The sequence below is a fragment of the Mangifera indica genome, chromosome 11 (assembly GCF_011075055.1).
Source record: "Mangifera indica cultivar Alphonso chromosome 11, CATAS_Mindica_2.1, whole genome shotgun sequence".
In the NCBI taxonomy this organism is placed as follows: domain Eukaryota; kingdom Viridiplantae; phylum Streptophyta; class Magnoliopsida; order Sapindales; family Anacardiaceae; genus Mangifera; species Mangifera indica.
The window spans coordinates 9,404,894-9,422,055 of record NC_058147.1 but is presented as its reverse complement, the minus strand read 5'-3'; the positions used below and the strand labels follow the sequence as shown (position 1 = coordinate 9,422,055).

Genomic DNA, 17,162 nt, shown 5'->3' with positions numbered 1-17,162 from the left:
AATACCTATTAGCTTAATTTAAACTCTTTTCTTGTATAGTTATTAGGCAAATACATTTATACATAAATATCATTTGTATAATGCATATCATATTATTCATATAATAAAACTTTAAGTATCCATTTTTAGTATATAAATTAGTATACATTTATATATGTTATCATATGATTAGTTGATTTGAATTAAAGATAAAATAACAATTATTTATATGATAATATATATAGATATGTATTTATTTATATATTTTAAATAAATACGTATAATATAACTCTTATTCATAAGGTATTTTTATCATTTAATATATTGTTTCAAAGTTAATTACTGGTCAACTAAATGCCAAAGGACTTAAAAATGGGCATTTGAAATGAATGTCCTTAACAGTGATAGATCGAAACTATATGAATGAAATTGAAAACTTCTCTCTCGATACAAGCGGAAGGGCAATTAAAGGCTCCTTCCGTAAGTTTTTCAAGGTGGCGGTGGCGTGGCTTCTTGGTTGCTTCAACACTTCCCCTTCTTTTCTTTCTTTTTATACATTTTTCATTAAATAATTCTATAATTCCACTTAATTAAGCTTGGAAAATCAGCTTTAAATCACTAAACCAGGTCAAATTAATAATTAATTACTAATCTGATCAAGAGAGGAGACACACTGAGAGAATCATTTGAGTTCTGTGGAACCCACTCCCATTTTAATTCCTTCAAAGTTTTCGTTTTTAAATAATTTTTAATTATTTTTCATTGTCGGCATTACCATTTAATTAGTAAATTTGCTGTTCAATTTATGCTATATTTTTATTCTTATTTACATCTTTTGAATCAAGAATGAATTTATGCTTTAAGGGCAAATAATAAAAAATACAAAAACAGAAAAAATTATTATTTAACAGAGAAAATATATATATATATATTTTTTAGGAAATTGTAGTTTTTGTATATTTAAATCCCAAAAACTTGTAAAATCACTGTCAAGTCGTGTTTGTTCTTATCCGCGTAGTGATGACCAATCAACGGCCAAGAATTGTCCAATCAAACTGACGACATTGTCCACCGTTAATCCGTAAATCTGTCAACATGACAAGCGAAAACGAACGGTCATGATTGAGGTTTGACTAGCTTTATGTCCCACCCATCAACACAATTACAGACAGATTGTTGATAAATGGAGTCAGTGGAGCTCGATTTTTCTTTTTCATTCGGTCTATTTCTTCCATGCTCCTGTTAGCTCAAGCGCAGAAACAGAGTATCTAAGCAATCTTGCATCTGGGTGAGCCTCAAAATCTTTTTTTCTTTACTTTCTATTGAGTTGCATGCATTTTTTTAGTGGTTAGATACTGTAAATCTTGCTTCTTATGGTGTTTTAACTTGGTTTTTCAACATGAGTAGTTCAGCTTTTGTGAGATCTGTCCATTATTACTGGTTTAGTTATCGTTTTAAGTGAAGAAAAATGAGTCTTTTGGGTTTAAGATAGTGTAAATTCTAAAATGATATATGGGATTTTGTATTAGTAATTTAAATAAATGTTTTTTTATGTTGTTATTTTATGATAAATTGGGGATCTGGACTTGGTTGTAATGAAGAGATTATTAGTTTGGTTGTTAAATCAAGTTTGCTGTTTTAGGCGAATCTCTTGAAGGAAGATTAATGGATTTTTCAAATTTTGTTATGATATTGACTTTGATGGGAGAAAGCTGGATTTTTATGTTATTTTTAATTCTGAAGTCAACAAGAATTTTGAGATCAAATTGATTATTTCTTGAAGTTGTTGTAGTTAATTGAGATTTTCAATTTTTTTTGCTTCAATTTCTTTTTTTTTTTTAAAAGATTTTGGGTTATGAAGTTTTGTAAGGGATCATGCTTGTGCCTTTTTGCATGTTTATTTGGCTGATTTTTAGTGAATGGTTTGATGTAAAAATTATTGTAGTTTTTCTATTTTATGTCGAGATTTGCAGCTAATTTTTTGAAGTAATTTCTGATCTGGAATGAAATTTTAGGTGTGATTGCTATTGGATCGAAAAAACTTGAGAAAAGGTTTTTGAAATGGATCTTAAAGGGAGTTTATGTGCAGACACTTGGGGGAAGTCTTCTTCCTCCTCAGATGAACTACCAAAAAGGATGTCTTCTAATAACTCATCTTTTGCTGATTTCAATTTGCAGCAGCCTCAGCAGAAGTGGGAAGATCAGATCATGTTAGATTATGACATGAGGACGAATTCTCCCTTCCAGGAGTTCAACCAACCGCAAACCCAGTCTCTGCTTCCTTGTAACTTCAGTAACCAAACTAAATCTCCAGTTCAGACGAATGAGGGACTCCAAGCCAATAAACCTGAAGATTGGGATCCAAAAGCTATGCTAAACAACCTTTCGTTTTTGGAGCAAAAGATCCATCAGCTTCAGGATTTGGTGCATTTGATTGTAGGCCGGGGAGGCCAAGTGTTGGGGCGACCAAATGAGCTTGCAGCTCAGCAACAGCAGCTCATCACTGCTGATCTCACTTCAATTATTGTTCAGTTAATCTCTACTGCTGGTAGTCTTCTCCCATCGGTGAAGAACAACTTTTCAGCTGCTGCTCCTTCCATTGGACAGCTTGGGCAGTTTACTGGGGTTCTCTTTCCCCCAGTGGAAGACCTTAAAGGTGGTGTTCAGCCGCAAAATAGTGCTGGAAGAAAAGTTTCTAATAATTTACACCATGTTGATCTTGGTGGCAATTGTGTGACTGAACAGAACCACACTGTTGAAGAGCTTGAATTAAAAGACGAAGAAGATGTGGAAGAAGGAGAGAACCTTCCTCCTGGTTCATATGAGATCTTACAACTAGAAAAAGAAGAAATCCTTGCACCTCATACTCACTTCTGCACAATATGTGGCAAAGGATTCAAGAGGGACGCAAATTTACGAATGCACATGAGAGGTCATGGAGATGAGTATAAAACTCCAGCAGCACTTGCGAAACCTCACAAGGAATCCGTCTCTGAACCAATGCTTATTAAGAGGTATTCCTGCCCTTATGCTGGTTGCAAGCGGAACAAGGATCACAAAAAATTTCAGCCACTTAAGACTATTTTGTGTGTCAAAAATCATTACAAGAGAACTCATTGTGACAAAAGCTACATCTGCAGCAGATGCAACACGAAGAAATTCTCAGTTATTGCTGATCTTAAAACTCATGAAAAGCATTGTGGCAAGGATAAATGGCTTTGTTCTTGTGGCACCACGTTCTCAAGGAAAGACAAGCTATTTGGACACATTGCACTCTTCCAAGGCCATACGCCTGCCATTCCCCTCGAGGAAACCAACAAAGGACTTGCAGGGCCATCTGATCGAAGAGAAGGCAATGAAGCAACAAGTAAAATTGGCAGCAGTATAAATTTCAACTTCAGCTCTAATGTTCCTACTGGAAATGAGACTCAAAATGATATGGACACAAAAGAGGGTACTGATGATTCGGCCAGTTTTTTCTCGTCTTTGAACTTCGATACATGCAACTTTGATGGTTTTCATGAATTCCCTCGACCTCCATTGGATGATTCAGAGAATCCATTCTCTTTCCTTATTCCAGGGTCTTGTAATTACATTCCCAAAACTGGAGGGGATTCAGCCTTCAATGCTCTCAAGTAATATTTACTAAGTTTAGGTGATTGCTTGCTTTAGGATTATTATAATTTCTGTCATATTTGTAAGTCAAAGTGATGATCCCATGTTCATGTAATTGGTTGATCTTAAATAAACGTTTTCTTCCATGAGTTTGTTAAATAGTTAAGAAAACTGGAGGGAAATCTACTTCTCCAAGGTCCAGAACATCAGCAGCATCATTGAAAAACTTAAATGAAATAGGTGTATCTAAGTTCTTCCAATTATTTTTCAATGGAACAGATGTATCTGCATTCATCAAATTATCGAACTTCTATAAATCACGACTTATAACTCTGGTTTATATGCCCAATTATATGAGGAATCTGTGTTGACCGAAGTTTTTTTTCTTTTTGTAGAAGAATAATTGATGCACTGTGTCAACAGTCTTTAAGTAGTGTGGTGAATGGATTATCATTTCCTTGAAGAATATAAAGCTTTGGTGGAAGGTGGTTGATGCAACAACACATCAAATTGAGATATAAGAGTGGCCCCATTTCTGATGAATAATTGTCTTGAGGAAGGTAGCATGTCCAAACGGCAAAGCAAATTGCCAGTAAGAGTCTGGCTATAATGCAAGGGTTAACATCACCACCATGACCTAATTGTTGCCATCGTAACGACCTTGGAACTTGTATGAATAGTGAAATATTTGTAGCGTTCAAATATCAAATTTATAGTGAAATATTTCAGGATGACAATTGAGTATTGTCTATTAAGAAAAGAGAAATCTAGCCATTTTATACAAGACCCTTCTTGCAATCCATGATTTTAATATCAAATCCATCTCAAAGAACCAAAATCTTTTGGGGTCCATAGGCCAAACCCGTAGAAATGTTTAACTTATGTCTTGACTGATTTGCAAGAGCAAGACCTTATGCAAAGAGTCGGCGGCTTTTCATCTTGACCAGTTGAACATCCCCAATAAACATGGTCTCTTTGATTATTTTCTGAAAAAATAATGATAAAAACATCTCACTCAAATTTATGATATTGAAGTTATAATATTATAATTACATTTACAAATTATATGCAAACTACTTCTCCGTATCATCGCTCAAACATTTGGCTAAGCTTAGGTTATTGTAGACTCTAATTGTTACTTATTTTGCATATATATTCTAACGTTTATTTTTGGCCAAATGACCATTTTCCAACCACAATTTTATAAAACAACATATTTCTATCTTTTAAATTTGAAAAAAAAAACTATCTTCTCCCTTATTTGTCAAATTCAGCTATAAGTCAAAGAATAGTTATTTTATTTTATCTAAATGTTACGATAGAAGTGTAATTAATTGATATTTTGTCTTTAAAATTTAAAAGATTACATTAACACTTTTAATAGATTGAACTATGAAGAATATTATGGGGATATTTATATATATATATTTAAAAACTTTATTAGGGAAAATAGATATTTTCTCCTATTTTGTCTTAAAAATTATCATATTCACTGTTATATATTTTAAATGTATAGTTATAACTCTAATAGTTTGTAATATGATATTTTTAATACTAATTTATTGTGTTTTATTGTAATTTTTAAAACTACTTCGTGGTATATTGAAATTTTAAAAATTTCAAAAAACCCTCAAATTTTATTTGAATTTCCCAAACTCCCTTAAAAATTTTATTAGCACCTCCAATATTTTCAAAAATTATAATTTATCCTCAAATATACAATCATATATCATTAACACGGGAGAAAGTGTTATCTAGTTTGAGGGTTATTTTTGTCTTTAAGAAATTTTGTAAAAAATTAACAAAATTTTTAAAAAATTGAATAGATGGGTGGGAAAATGGTTTTTCCTAACTTAAAGGATAGAAAAACATTTCATTAAATCTTGGGTGGGAAATAGTCATTTGGCCCTTAATTTTCTCCCGTTTTATTAATTCTATGCTAATTTATAAGCTTATGAGTTGATTTCTTTTCCATATCATCACAAAATCTAAATACAACCTTGAAAGTTGATTAATTCTATAATTTTTTTAATTGATTTTTTAAATGTCTCTATAATTACAACCGATAAAATATTTGCATTCTATGTATTAGAAAGTAAAGAATCACACAACACGAGATATTTCAATTTAGCCATTTGCATGTGAATTTCTTATAATTGCAATCAAATCCCTCCAAGAACAAAAATTTTTGCAAGATTAGTTATGCGATATATTAATCAAAACCCTATTAACTTTGTTTTATCAAATTGCTATACTTTAAAAAAAAAAAAAAACCAATAAATAAAGAACATTCTTTTATTCTTGAAAATAGTTTTTTACTAATCCGCTGGGCCTGATTTCCCAGGTCCTTTTTTTGGGCTGGAATCAATGCATGCGCTTGAAGCTAGACTCAAGACAATTAAGGGGCAGCAATGAAGATAACACAATCATCAACAACATTGCAAGAATCCAGTTTATCTAATTATGGAAAAAGAAAGAGAAGGCCATCACAACCCAAACTACAAAAATAATCAGTTGTAGAAAATTTATTCAAAATCACGGTACATTGCCCAATTATAAAGAAATCTAATCTGCAATGTTACATTTTATCTGCTGGTGTTCAATACATCGACTTCTCTTCTCAATCAAGGGCACAAATGACATTTGAAGGATGGGTTTATAAAGCTCAACAGTACAGCTCGTTCAAGGGATGATTCACACCATTGATTTGGTGGAAGAAAAAGAAAAAGAAAATTGTAAATCTATGAAAGGATATAATTGTGATCCTACCCGAGGGGAAGAAGCTCTTTTAAAGATGAAAGTGACAAAAAAGACTATAGTACCCGGCCAAGTATGATGCATAGCAAGGATTATTAATCCTGCTTGTTAGGAGAAACTCTTGCACGGTGTCTAAGCTCAGCTTTCTTCCATCTCACGATCAGGTAACATAAGGAGAAGAGGGTGTTTACCTGCGAAAGGAAAAATAGAAAGGGAATGTTCAGCTAAATTAGGAAATTACTTAAGTTAGGAAGCTTCAAAAAAATAAAAAATAAAAAATAATTAAAAAAAAAAAAAGAACAAGAGTAGACAATGTAGTTCCAATACTGACCAATATAATGATTGCAATGACAAGAAGAGGTCCGGACCAGAGAACTGACAGAAAAAGTCCATGCGAATCGAAATAGTTTTGAGTTGCAAAGGTCCTCCAGTTCTTGTCAAGGATTCTATTGAGATATTCAGCAAAATACACACCAGCCACTACAACAAATATTACCCAAAAAATAATTATTATAACCTAAAGTATTGTAAGCTACAAAAGTTACAACACATGTTCAGATTTAAAAGGACATAATAGAGCCTGTCCACATGAGCACAGAAGCATTCAGGTTTCAACTGGCTAAGGAAATTAGAAAAGATGTTAGTAGTTTTCACTGATCAACTTGATAGGCAATCCAGCCAATTATTCCACAGAAAGGAAAAAAAAAGGCAAACAAACTCAAACACAGCAAAATAAAAATGATTTTTATTGATAAAAAGAAATTACAATAAGATAAATCGGCAAACCAAGGAGTTGGGGCTCCCAATTCCTGCCATTCAAGGAGCCAAAAACCTCCCTAAACAGCCCTAACGCTGCCCAAATAACCTACTATTTTCCTCCTCCCTCTCACCTTCACAACCTTACCATTTCTATACACCTATTCTACCCCTAGAATTAAAAAAAAAAGACATATGTAAACAGCTCAAGTATACTTAAATGTTTGGATGCCTACTAAAGGATAAAACCTGCTGCCAAAAGATCCTAGAATAGAGATACCACCAGCAGATAAGATTTCAGTCAACCTAAATGTAGAATTTATATCAATGAAATTCAATAATTTGAAGATGTGACTTAAATGCATAAGATACTGCTGTCTAGTGTCTTGCTTTTCAAAGATCCGAGTCCTCTGAAAATTTATTTCCTACATATCAGCGTATGTAGTTCCACAGATGGGCCTAGATGACCAAAGATGAGGCTCAGTAAACTACAGGTGTACAAATTCAATACCCATACAATGGTACGGTAAAAACTATGTCTGAGTTATGGAGAATAAGCAAAAAAGAAGAACTCATCATGCCAATTAGCTCTTTTGAGAGCTACAAGGCTTGTGAATGACAATAGTGAAAACCACCAAGAATAAACAAGTTCTTTTAGAATTTTGAAGGAGATAAACACAAAGGAAATTATTCCACAAAGTTTTCGAGAACCAAAAATTAAATATGATTGAGCAGCACTAGAAAAATGGTAAGTGATTTCTTAAGATTTAGTAAGGCAGAAATCAGCTGAAAGTGGTCAAGATAAGTCTCTGAGAATCAACTATTAGGAACAAGAATGACAATTAAACTTCTCAAAGCCTATTATTATGGAATGAGAACCTTACCAAGAAATTTCTAAGTAATCTGTTTCAAAAAGGGAATCCATTAGTTTGCTTTTTGTAAACAGACTAATCTGACAAACTTAACGGTGTTGATAAAGACTTAAATTTGACACTGATAGAAGAACAAACCATTGAATTTTAAGCAAAGATACCACAGCTGTGTTTCTTAGTATTGCAAAATTAAAGAACAAGGGCAGGGTCCAACATGACAGGGCAAAGGAAAGTACCTTATCTATAATAAGAAGTCCAGTAGCATGCAGTCTAGACATAAAAGTTTTCTCTAGCTTTTAAGCAAAATGAGAATTCTTTAGCTCAGAAATCTGATGACATTCAAAGTTCTTTCTCATTAACTACATCAGTACCAATTCCCTCTATTAGTTTCTGAGGAACTTAACAGTGATGTTAAAGACTCAAATTTGACATTGATAGAAGAACAAACCATTGAAATTTAAGCAAAGATAGCAAGCTGAGTTTCTTTGCATTGCAAAATTAAAGAACAAGGGTAGGGTCTAGCATGACAGGCCAAAGAAGTACCCTATCTATAATATGAAGTTAAATCGGAAGCAGTTTAGACATAAAAGTTTTCTTTAGCTCTTAAGCAAAATGAGAAAGTCTTCAGCTCAGAAATCTGATGACATTCATAAGTTCTTTCTCATTAACTACATCAGTACCAATTTCCTTTCTTAAGTTTGGCCTTTTGGCTTCACAATCCCATTATTAGTAAGCTATTATAAACCAATGAACAAAATCCCTAAACAGTACTGCATGATAAAAAATCTGTAGTGCTGCACTTAAAGATGACACTACCATAAGCAGATTAGACTTACATGCCATAAGGAATAAACACATTTGGAAATTGACATTCTTCCTCGAGATAATGACTACTATCAGGAACAGAACATGAAACGCCATTAAGCCCATTAACCAAGGTTCCTGCAATTATAAATAAATAATTAAAAAAAACAGACAAACATTTTAAGTTGGACAAAAACAAGAAGCATTACATAGAAAGAAGTTTTGAACAAATACTATCAAACCATTAGCAGGAAAGCATGTAATATTATAGATAAATATTCTAGTAAGCTTCATACTCCATGCACTCTTTTGTGAATATTAAGCTGAATCCTACTTTCTTTCAGACATCTTAATCACTCTTGTGTAATCACTTATTTGGAGATTAGTACACGTTAAAGCTCCTAAATAAAGAATTTTGATTACATCTAATTAATTAATTTACATAAAAAGAAACAGGCACGCACACACATTTTCTGACAAAACGTTTTCATCAAAATTCCATCTTCATTCATTTCAAGGAATTACGATCCCTTTTCTCTTCTAAAACACAAATACCGTGAGGTAAATGCTTTCGCTTAGTATATCCCATTTGACTGACATTATTTTGCTCAATTCAAGAAAAGAAAAACACCCATCAGTGCATCTTCTTTTCAATTTCAGCTTGAAGATTTACAGGCTCATTATATGGTGATTTGAAATTTACCTTCCAGTTGATGGCGTGGAAGAAACCCATGAAGTTTTCGTAAGCGGGCTGGAGTCCAGAGCGGAGCTCCGCCGAGAGTTTCTGGACAAGATCTGCCATCTGGTCCATGTGGGCTTCCATTGCTGACCTCAGCTCCTCCATTGCTGTAATTAATTCAATCGAACCTTCACTTCAAATCTACAGATCCAGAGCCTGCCGTAGTGATTTCATTTCAATGAGTTCCTTGTTTCTACTAGGAGAAGTTATATAATTCGTCCTTCTAAATCACTTGAAGCCCTTTCAAGATATCATTTTTCAATCAACTCTCTTTATTTTCTAGAAACTCCGATACACCCCCCTGGGGGGTTTTGAATTAAATAACAAACTAAAATTTCAGCACAGCTATAATAAATATTAATTTAGAAGGTAATGATGATAGATTACCATGTAATTAAATTATATTTTATATGTATAATAGAAACTTATTATGAGCAAGAAGCATACAAGTGTAGTTACTGCAAATAATTCTATCAAGTTTTTAGGTTATTTATTAGAGCTTCTAATAGGTTTGAATAAAAATGTAATTACACTTTTTAATTTGCGAATATTGTTCAGTATTGATATGAAAATGAATTTATCAACTCTTATTAGTAATGTTATTCTATTGGAAAGAACTCTCTCTCTCTCTCTCTCTCTCTCTCTCTCTCTCTCTCTCTCTCTATATATATATATATATATATATATATATATATATACACACGCACACACACACACCTATGTTATAAAGTTACGTAAGGTTATGACTCCTTGTAAAAGTGTGATGATAGTTTGAAGGCTAAACATATTCCTTTTATTTAATTTTCTTTGTTCATATTTTATTATGAACTACTGTCATTTAAATGAACAATCATGCATTCCTAAAAATGCTGAATTTTTAAAATTGAATTTTATATAGTGAGTCAAAATACTACAAGATATAAATCTTAGATATCTTGATAAGTTTAACACACAATTGTACATCAATCAAGATGCATACAAAACAAGTTTATATATACAATCAATTCATGAAATCATTCATTTAAGTACATATATAATCTAAAAAACAATTCATAAAATGAAAACAATTAAACACTTACTTGAGATACGTGGATCATCTCGAACTCTCTTCAGATAAAACAAAATATATTATTGTGTCAATGCTAATAACTTGATCATTTGGGGTTGTCACCAAAATTGATATTTCCTCTATTTTTGGCTTTCAATGAGGTGAACAAACTTTAATCCTTGATCATATGGCTTGAGCAACCACCATCCAATACCATTTGCTTTATTATGTCTGCTTGTGGCTTCAAGGCATACCTACACAAGAAATTAAGTATTTTTTGGCACTCAAATTGTTTTGGATCTATTTGGGTTAGTTTTAAGTATTCTTTTAAGAACTCAAACCTTTCTAATCTTGAATAGTTTGTCATTCCTAATTGGACATGTTCTAATTATATGCCCATGAAAAGAACAATGCTTGCATTTAAAATGCAATGCATGAGGTTTCTATGATCTATGTGTTTTAATATAAAAATTACCTTCATTTTAACCTAGACCTTTTTGGTTTAATCTACTTCATTTCTATAAAACATGTCATCTAACTTCTTAGTATCTATCTTAAATTTCTTCTAAACTAGACACCTTTGTTTAAGATCTTTAGCTTCACTTTTTGTGCTATCAAGTTCTTTGATTACTAAATTCTTTTCATTTAAGACTATTTCTAGTTCTTTCTTGATTTTAGCATGATCAAGCGTGAGTGTCTCCAATTCATTTTTTATGTATGCTAATTTTTTCTATAAAGATTTATTCTTAATGCACATGAGGCAAACGTTATCCCTTCCTCTTAGTCACTCATTGCCATGAGGCAAACGTTATCCCTTTCCTCTTCCAAATCACTTTTTTCACCTGAATTGTCATTTATCGCTCTAAGTGGCCGCAAAAGAACCTTCTTCTTTAACCTCTTCTCCTATTTTTTTTCTTTCTTTTCTTGAGTTGAGGATAATCTTGATATATGTGACTAGTTTTCTTAACACTTGTAGCGAATGATCCCTTGCAATCATCCTCCTTATTTCCTGGCCTTACAAAGTTCTTACCTTTGTTCTTTTTTGACCTTGAAAAGAACTTACTGAACTCTTAGGCTATAAGACTTACATCTGCTCATCTATTGAGGAATTTTCTTCACCTTCTTCATTGATCACCTTTAAGGTTATATCTTTCTTAGCCTTGGTCTCATCTTCTTTGGGTTTTCTCTTCATCTCATAAGTCAAAATACTTTCAATAAGTTCATCAATGCCCATCTTGCTGAGGTCTTTCGATTTTTCAATAGTTGTTACCTTTATGTTCCACAAATCTAGTAACGATCTAAGAACCTTATTCATAAGTTCAATTGTCTCAAACCTTTTTTTAAACCCCTTCAAGTCATTTATAAGGTTTTAGAACCTATTATACATGTTGGTGATGTTCTTAACTGATTTCATGTCAAATAACTTGTATTCCATAAAAATACTTTTATTGTGGACTCTTTCACTTGACTAGTGCCTTCATAAGTTGTTTAAAGGATGGTTCAAATTTCTTTAGCCAATTTGGAAGTTGAAACTCTATTGAATTCTATTGGATCCAAAGCACAAAAAAGTATGTTAATAGTTTTAACACTTTGACTTAATAGTTTTTCATTTTCATCGATATAATCTAGTTCATTATTAAGTTCATTAGTCATAGGGTCTCTTGGCATTAGGTCACCATGCCCTTTAATTTTCCATAATTTATAATCTATGACACAAATATGAACTCTCATCCTAATCTTTCATAGGTTATAATTTACACCACAAATCAATTATGGTCTAGTGTTTTTTCCTTCATTACATACAAGGGTTGTAACAACCCTCTAGAAAAACTAGCCTCTAGAGGAAGATATCACTACTTAAACTATTTGACCATGCATTCTTCTATAACCATAATTATACATTCATAAAAATCTATTATAAGTATCAAATTACTAAAATACCCTTATGTCAATTTAATGTAGAAGCATATCAAAGGATGTCTATACAACCTATTAAATGCAAAGTGAGTAAAAAAATAGAACATAACATAAACATAATGTACCAAATCTTCATTACATTTAACATCATAAACATAAGCACTGACATGACAAAAGTGCCCTCATATCGATCACACTTATTGCCTGTTGCTTGCCAACCATTACTACATATAAAAGTATGGGAGTAAGTGAAAAGTCACTCAGTAAGTAAGAGATTTTCCTTCTAACTTTTATATAATCTCTAAAATACCCTTGGCTTGACCCGTTATAGCTTCGTCATTTATAGTTTATCCCTAAACTTCCATTAGGATGATAATGGGTCTTGTAACTCATAATTGTAACTTATGTATGAACTTGGAAACCTCTAGGCTACATAAAATATCTTTTAGATCAACTATGTCCCACTTAGACACTAATGAATCACTACGAATCCTGAATTGGTGTGATCATATAATCTCTCATTGAAAGCACTATCATCTATGAGTTATGTTCATATATTATATAGGGATTTGACACATTGGCAATGTGAGCACTCATTGTGCAATCCACTCGCCTACACTATTATTGGACTATCAAACTATAGTTGTAACTATACTCTACTATGAGTAAATACCTTACTACAGGTATAGTGTCTTATTGTTGACATGCCTTATTGCAGCTAATGTAAAGAGTATCTACTCATAATGCCCTTTTGTAACGATCTTATAATGTCTAACATGCATGCATCTTAAGCTTCATGTCACCTCGGGCTCGTCTTAGCTTTCACTTTAATCCCCTATTATCATCTCATCTCTTGGACACATTAGGTGCTACTACACACCTTAAACATTTGTACTATTTCTCGGAATGACCTTATAAATATCTAGCTTGGTTCCTATTTTACTTCATTTACTTTGCCTATATGAATGAACATCTCTCATTGAGATACATGTATGTTCATTTCCTTATGTTTGAGACACGATTATCCCCTCAAGGGCATGTACCTATGAAAAATATGGATGAGTGTGTTTCCTCAAGAACATGGGTGCCTATTTTCTTTATGCTATGCACAACCCTTTCTTATCATTAATTTTCCTTGTGCCCTTCTTTAAATATACACAAGTGTGTGTCTTCTAAGGGATGGGCGTGTGCTCCAATTTGAACTCAAGCTTTTCAGCACTTAGTTTTATTTTGACCTGCTTACTTCTTAGGTGCATTCTTGTTATTTCAGCCTATGCATTACTGTCCTTTAAACATGGATGAAGAACTTTGTGTTTTAGTTGACCATTCATTGGTCAATGACGTCTAACAATTGTTAGAACATTGGAAAGCCTGATCGTGAAAAATGGGTTTAGCATGAATATATATGTGTCTTATACCACAAGACCATTCACAATGCCCAGATGCACGAAAACAAACCTATTTTACACCCTAATTGGTCTCTACGCTTTTCTCTCAATTCTACACTTCACCTAAGGTGTTTCTAACCTTCTATGTAAAGTTTAAACACCATAACTAGACCAATAAATACAAATCTTATGTATTATTAACAATAACAATAAAACTTAGTGTAAAGTATTCCAACATTCAATTATCTTCACCTCTATGCCTAAAGATTTGGGCACATAGAATTTATTACTATTTTATTCACAATTTATTACTAACCACATAGAATTTCAAGAAGAACCTCAACAAATCCAGAAAAGCAAAAATCATAAAACATAAAATCAATGTACATCAATATCAGTGGCTTGAGAAAATTCATAGCAAAATCATTCTCTAAGGCCACCATTATTCACCAAAAACAAAGATTTGGTAAAGGAACACTCCTCAGTCCACAAAATTGTTAAACCAAAAGAAGGGAGAACCCTACTTATCTTCACCTCTGTGCCTAAAGATTTGGGCTTACTATCTCCTTTTCTTCTCTCTATCATCGTTGCTAAGAGGCCTGTCAGAAGCACTCACCAGAATTGCTCTCATAAACGTCAACAATTAGACTTAAAATCTCTCTTTTTCTAAGTTTGTGCATGTTTGGATAAAGATGAATAATCCTTAAAACGTTGCTAACGTGCCAAAATATAAACTATCAGCATGCAACATTATGAAAGAGCATATGCCTCGCACACATGACTGTTCATCACTTAAACTCAAACTGACATGACATTGATCCACTTCGACTAACGTGATAACCTATACATAGACATACTCATCCTATGTATGACTGTCCCTCACTTAAATTTCATAATGCTTGATTTAGCTCATCTCAACTCAGTCATAAACATACATAAACATAAAAAATAATTGTATTGCCCTTGAGACATACCTGTGGGTGTTACAAGTGTAGATGTGATGCCATTCCAAAGTGTTTTTTAAATCCTAGAGTCCAAATTATGATATCAGTTGAAACACCCTGATGACTACACTAATCCCACAGGAGAGGTGAAGAGGATTTATAAAAAATTTAAAGCACAAATTATAAATGCAAACAACAATAATTAAAGCACAAAAATAATAAAAATAGGGGGAAAAATGTTTATGATTTATAGTTGTTCAGAGCTTTTTGACCCAAATTTCATACATTTAGTTTTTTAATCAACCAACTTGAAATTCTACTTGAGATGATAAACTCCTCATAATAGTTGATTAGAGTTGTGTCAAAAACAATAGTTATCCAAAATTTCATCCAAAAACAATAGTTAAATTGAGAATTCACTCACAAGGAATTTAATACAAGAGATTGTGTGTATAGTGCCTCTATAAAGCTAATTATAACAATTTTTATAATAATAAACCTCTCATGAGTTGTTGACAAAAATATAGTATTTGTATTTGTGATAAAGAAACAAGGTTTTGAAGTTAATTCAAGTCTAAGGTTGTGACCATAAAGAAAAATGGTCTAGTAATATTAAAATGAAAGCATATTAATTAATAATAAGTATTATATCTCTATCAATACTAACATCATCTTCACAATATGCTTTTGTGCATAATTCCTAGAAAAATTCTTACTTATGACATTTAAGATTTGGTCACATAAATAAAAACAATATATTGACAATGCCAATGGTTTGAAGTTGGATATTATTAGGATACAATATGTGTTATGGCATATTATTTCTAAGAAATTGCATAGATATGATTAATCAAAATTAATGAATCATATCTATATTCAAATTTTGAAATAAAAGATATAGGCAAAACATATTATGTTCTAGTAATTAAAATTTCTAGAGACAATAAATAAATGTTATATCTTGATTAATAAAATTCTCTTGACAAAGTAGTTAAAAGGTTTAATGTGAAAAACTGTAAACCATTGAGTATACCTGTGTGTAAGGCAACAATTCTCGCTAACAATATATGCCCTAAAGATGATAATGAAATTAACGAAATTGAAAAGATTCCTTACACATATGTAATTAGTAGTTTAATGCATATAATGACCGGTTTAAGTCTAATCAAATCCTATAAGAACTCATTGGCAAACTGTGAATAGCATTGTAAGATATCTAAAAGGCGTTAAAGATATATGAAACTTTGTTATGGTTTAAATGATCTATAACTTTTTTATTATTGTGATGTAGATTTTGGTAGTGTCATAGATGATATAAAGTCAGCTAGTGTTAATATATTAATTTTTTTGGTAGAATAATTGTTTCCTAGTTAAGTAAGAAACAAAATTATGTTACAAAGTCAACCATAGAAGCAAAATATATATCTTCCAATACAACAAAGTACCATTGTATAGGATAGAAGACTTATTTATAACTTACAGTTAGGTATACTTAATAATCATGTCGACATATTTTATGATAATAAGTTTGTCCTTTTTTGGGTAAAAATTGGAGCTAATAGTTTTAATGGTAAATAAATTGATATAAATTATTATTATGTTCAAGATATATAGTGGAGTAAAAAATTAAAATCAAATATGTTCCCTCTGAAGAGATGATGGTTGATTTCAAGACTAGGGAATTATCTTTAGAAAAGTTAAGAGGACATGTGACTACTATGAGTTTAAAAATCATCAGATGTGTATTGAAAAACATTTGGTACAAAGGTGATATTGTTAATATATATATATGTGTGTGTGTGTTATAAATGTGGATTTTTCCACCACGTGAAAGAGAATTTGGCCAAAAGATAAATTGCAAAAAATAGTAGCCTTATATATATAAGTTTGACGTCCCTAGTTTCATCAAAGTCTATATTTTATATTAACTATATTATGTTTACAATATGAAGTTTATATAAATTGTGAAAAATATAGACTTGAAGTCTAAAATATAATCAAAATATATATTATAATATTCTGAATATTAATTATAAAACCAAAAGTTTTGTAAATATGAGATAATATATGAACTTGAAGTTTCAAAAAAATTAATCTCAATATTTCTCCTACAAAATTAATTATTTTGTAAATATATGATAATATTTGAGCTTGAAGTTTCAAAGATAAACTTATATATATTATCTACAAAACTAGAAGTTTTGTAAATATGATAATATTTGAACCTGAAATTCTTGAACTTGGGTGGATAATATTAAATGAGTTTTTCGCATGATTTTCCATTTATAATATATAAGTCCTGAAAAAGTAATTAAATAAAATGTCCCAGAAGGATAAATACAA

General features: G+C 31.6%; 2 protein-coding genes across 3 annotated transcripts; one reads left to right on the top strand and one right to left on the bottom strand.

Annotated features, from left to right (window-relative positions):
- Positions 1 to 1,118: 1,118 nt before the first annotated feature.
- On the top strand, positions 1,119 to 3,740 carry LOC123229673 (protein SENSITIVE TO PROTON RHIZOTOXICITY 1-like). 2 transcript variants are annotated; one of them, XM_044655591.1, is made up of 2 exons: positions 1,119 to 1,267; positions 1,995 to 3,740. In XM_044655591.1, the coding sequence occupies exon 2, from the start codon at positions 2,041 to 2,043 to the stop codon at positions 3,616 to 3,618; it is 1,578 nt and encodes a 525-aa protein (XP_044511526.1). In that variant the 5' UTR covers positions 1,119 to 1,267; positions 1,995 to 2,040; the 3' UTR covers positions 3,619 to 3,740. The 2 variants fall into 2 exon arrangements, with proteins under 2 accessions (XP_044511526.1, XP_044511527.1); XM_044655592.1 differs by having other exon boundaries at positions 1,123 to 1,267; positions 2,158 to 3,740.
- A 2,292-nt stretch (positions 3,741 to 6,032) lies between these two features.
- On the bottom strand, positions 6,033 to 9,735 carry LOC123228843 (transmembrane protein 18-like). Its single transcript, XM_044654311.1, has 4 exons — positions 9,487 to 9,735; positions 8,816 to 8,921; positions 6,683 to 6,831; positions 6,033 to 6,542 (listed from the first exon to the last, which is right to left on the bottom strand). Exons 1-4 carry the CDS (start codon positions 9,625 to 9,627, stop codon positions 6,447 to 6,449), a joined length of 492 nt encoding a protein of 163 aa, XP_044510246.1. The 5' UTR covers positions 9,628 to 9,735; the 3' UTR covers positions 6,033 to 6,446.
- Positions 9,736 to 17,162: the final 7,427 nt, after the last annotated feature.

Excerpts from the sequence above, each read along its gene's own strand:
- LOC123229673 (XM_044655591.1), top strand. The coding sequence starts at position 2,041 with ATGGATCTTAAAGGGAGTTTATGTGCAGACACTTGGGGGAAGTCTTCT.
- LOC123228843 (XM_044654311.1), bottom strand. The coding sequence starts at position 9,627 with ATGGAGGAGCTGAGGTCAGCAATGGAAGCCCACATGGACCAGATGGCA. Across the intron at positions 8,922-9,486 it reads TCCACGCCATCAACTGGAAG|GAACCTTGGTTAATGGGCTT; the intron begins GTAAATTTCAAA and ends TTATAATTGCAG. Across the intron at positions 6,543-6,682 it reads TCATTGCAATCATTATATTG|GTAAACACCCTCTTCTCCTT; the intron begins GTCAGTATTGGA and ends TTCCTTTCGCAG.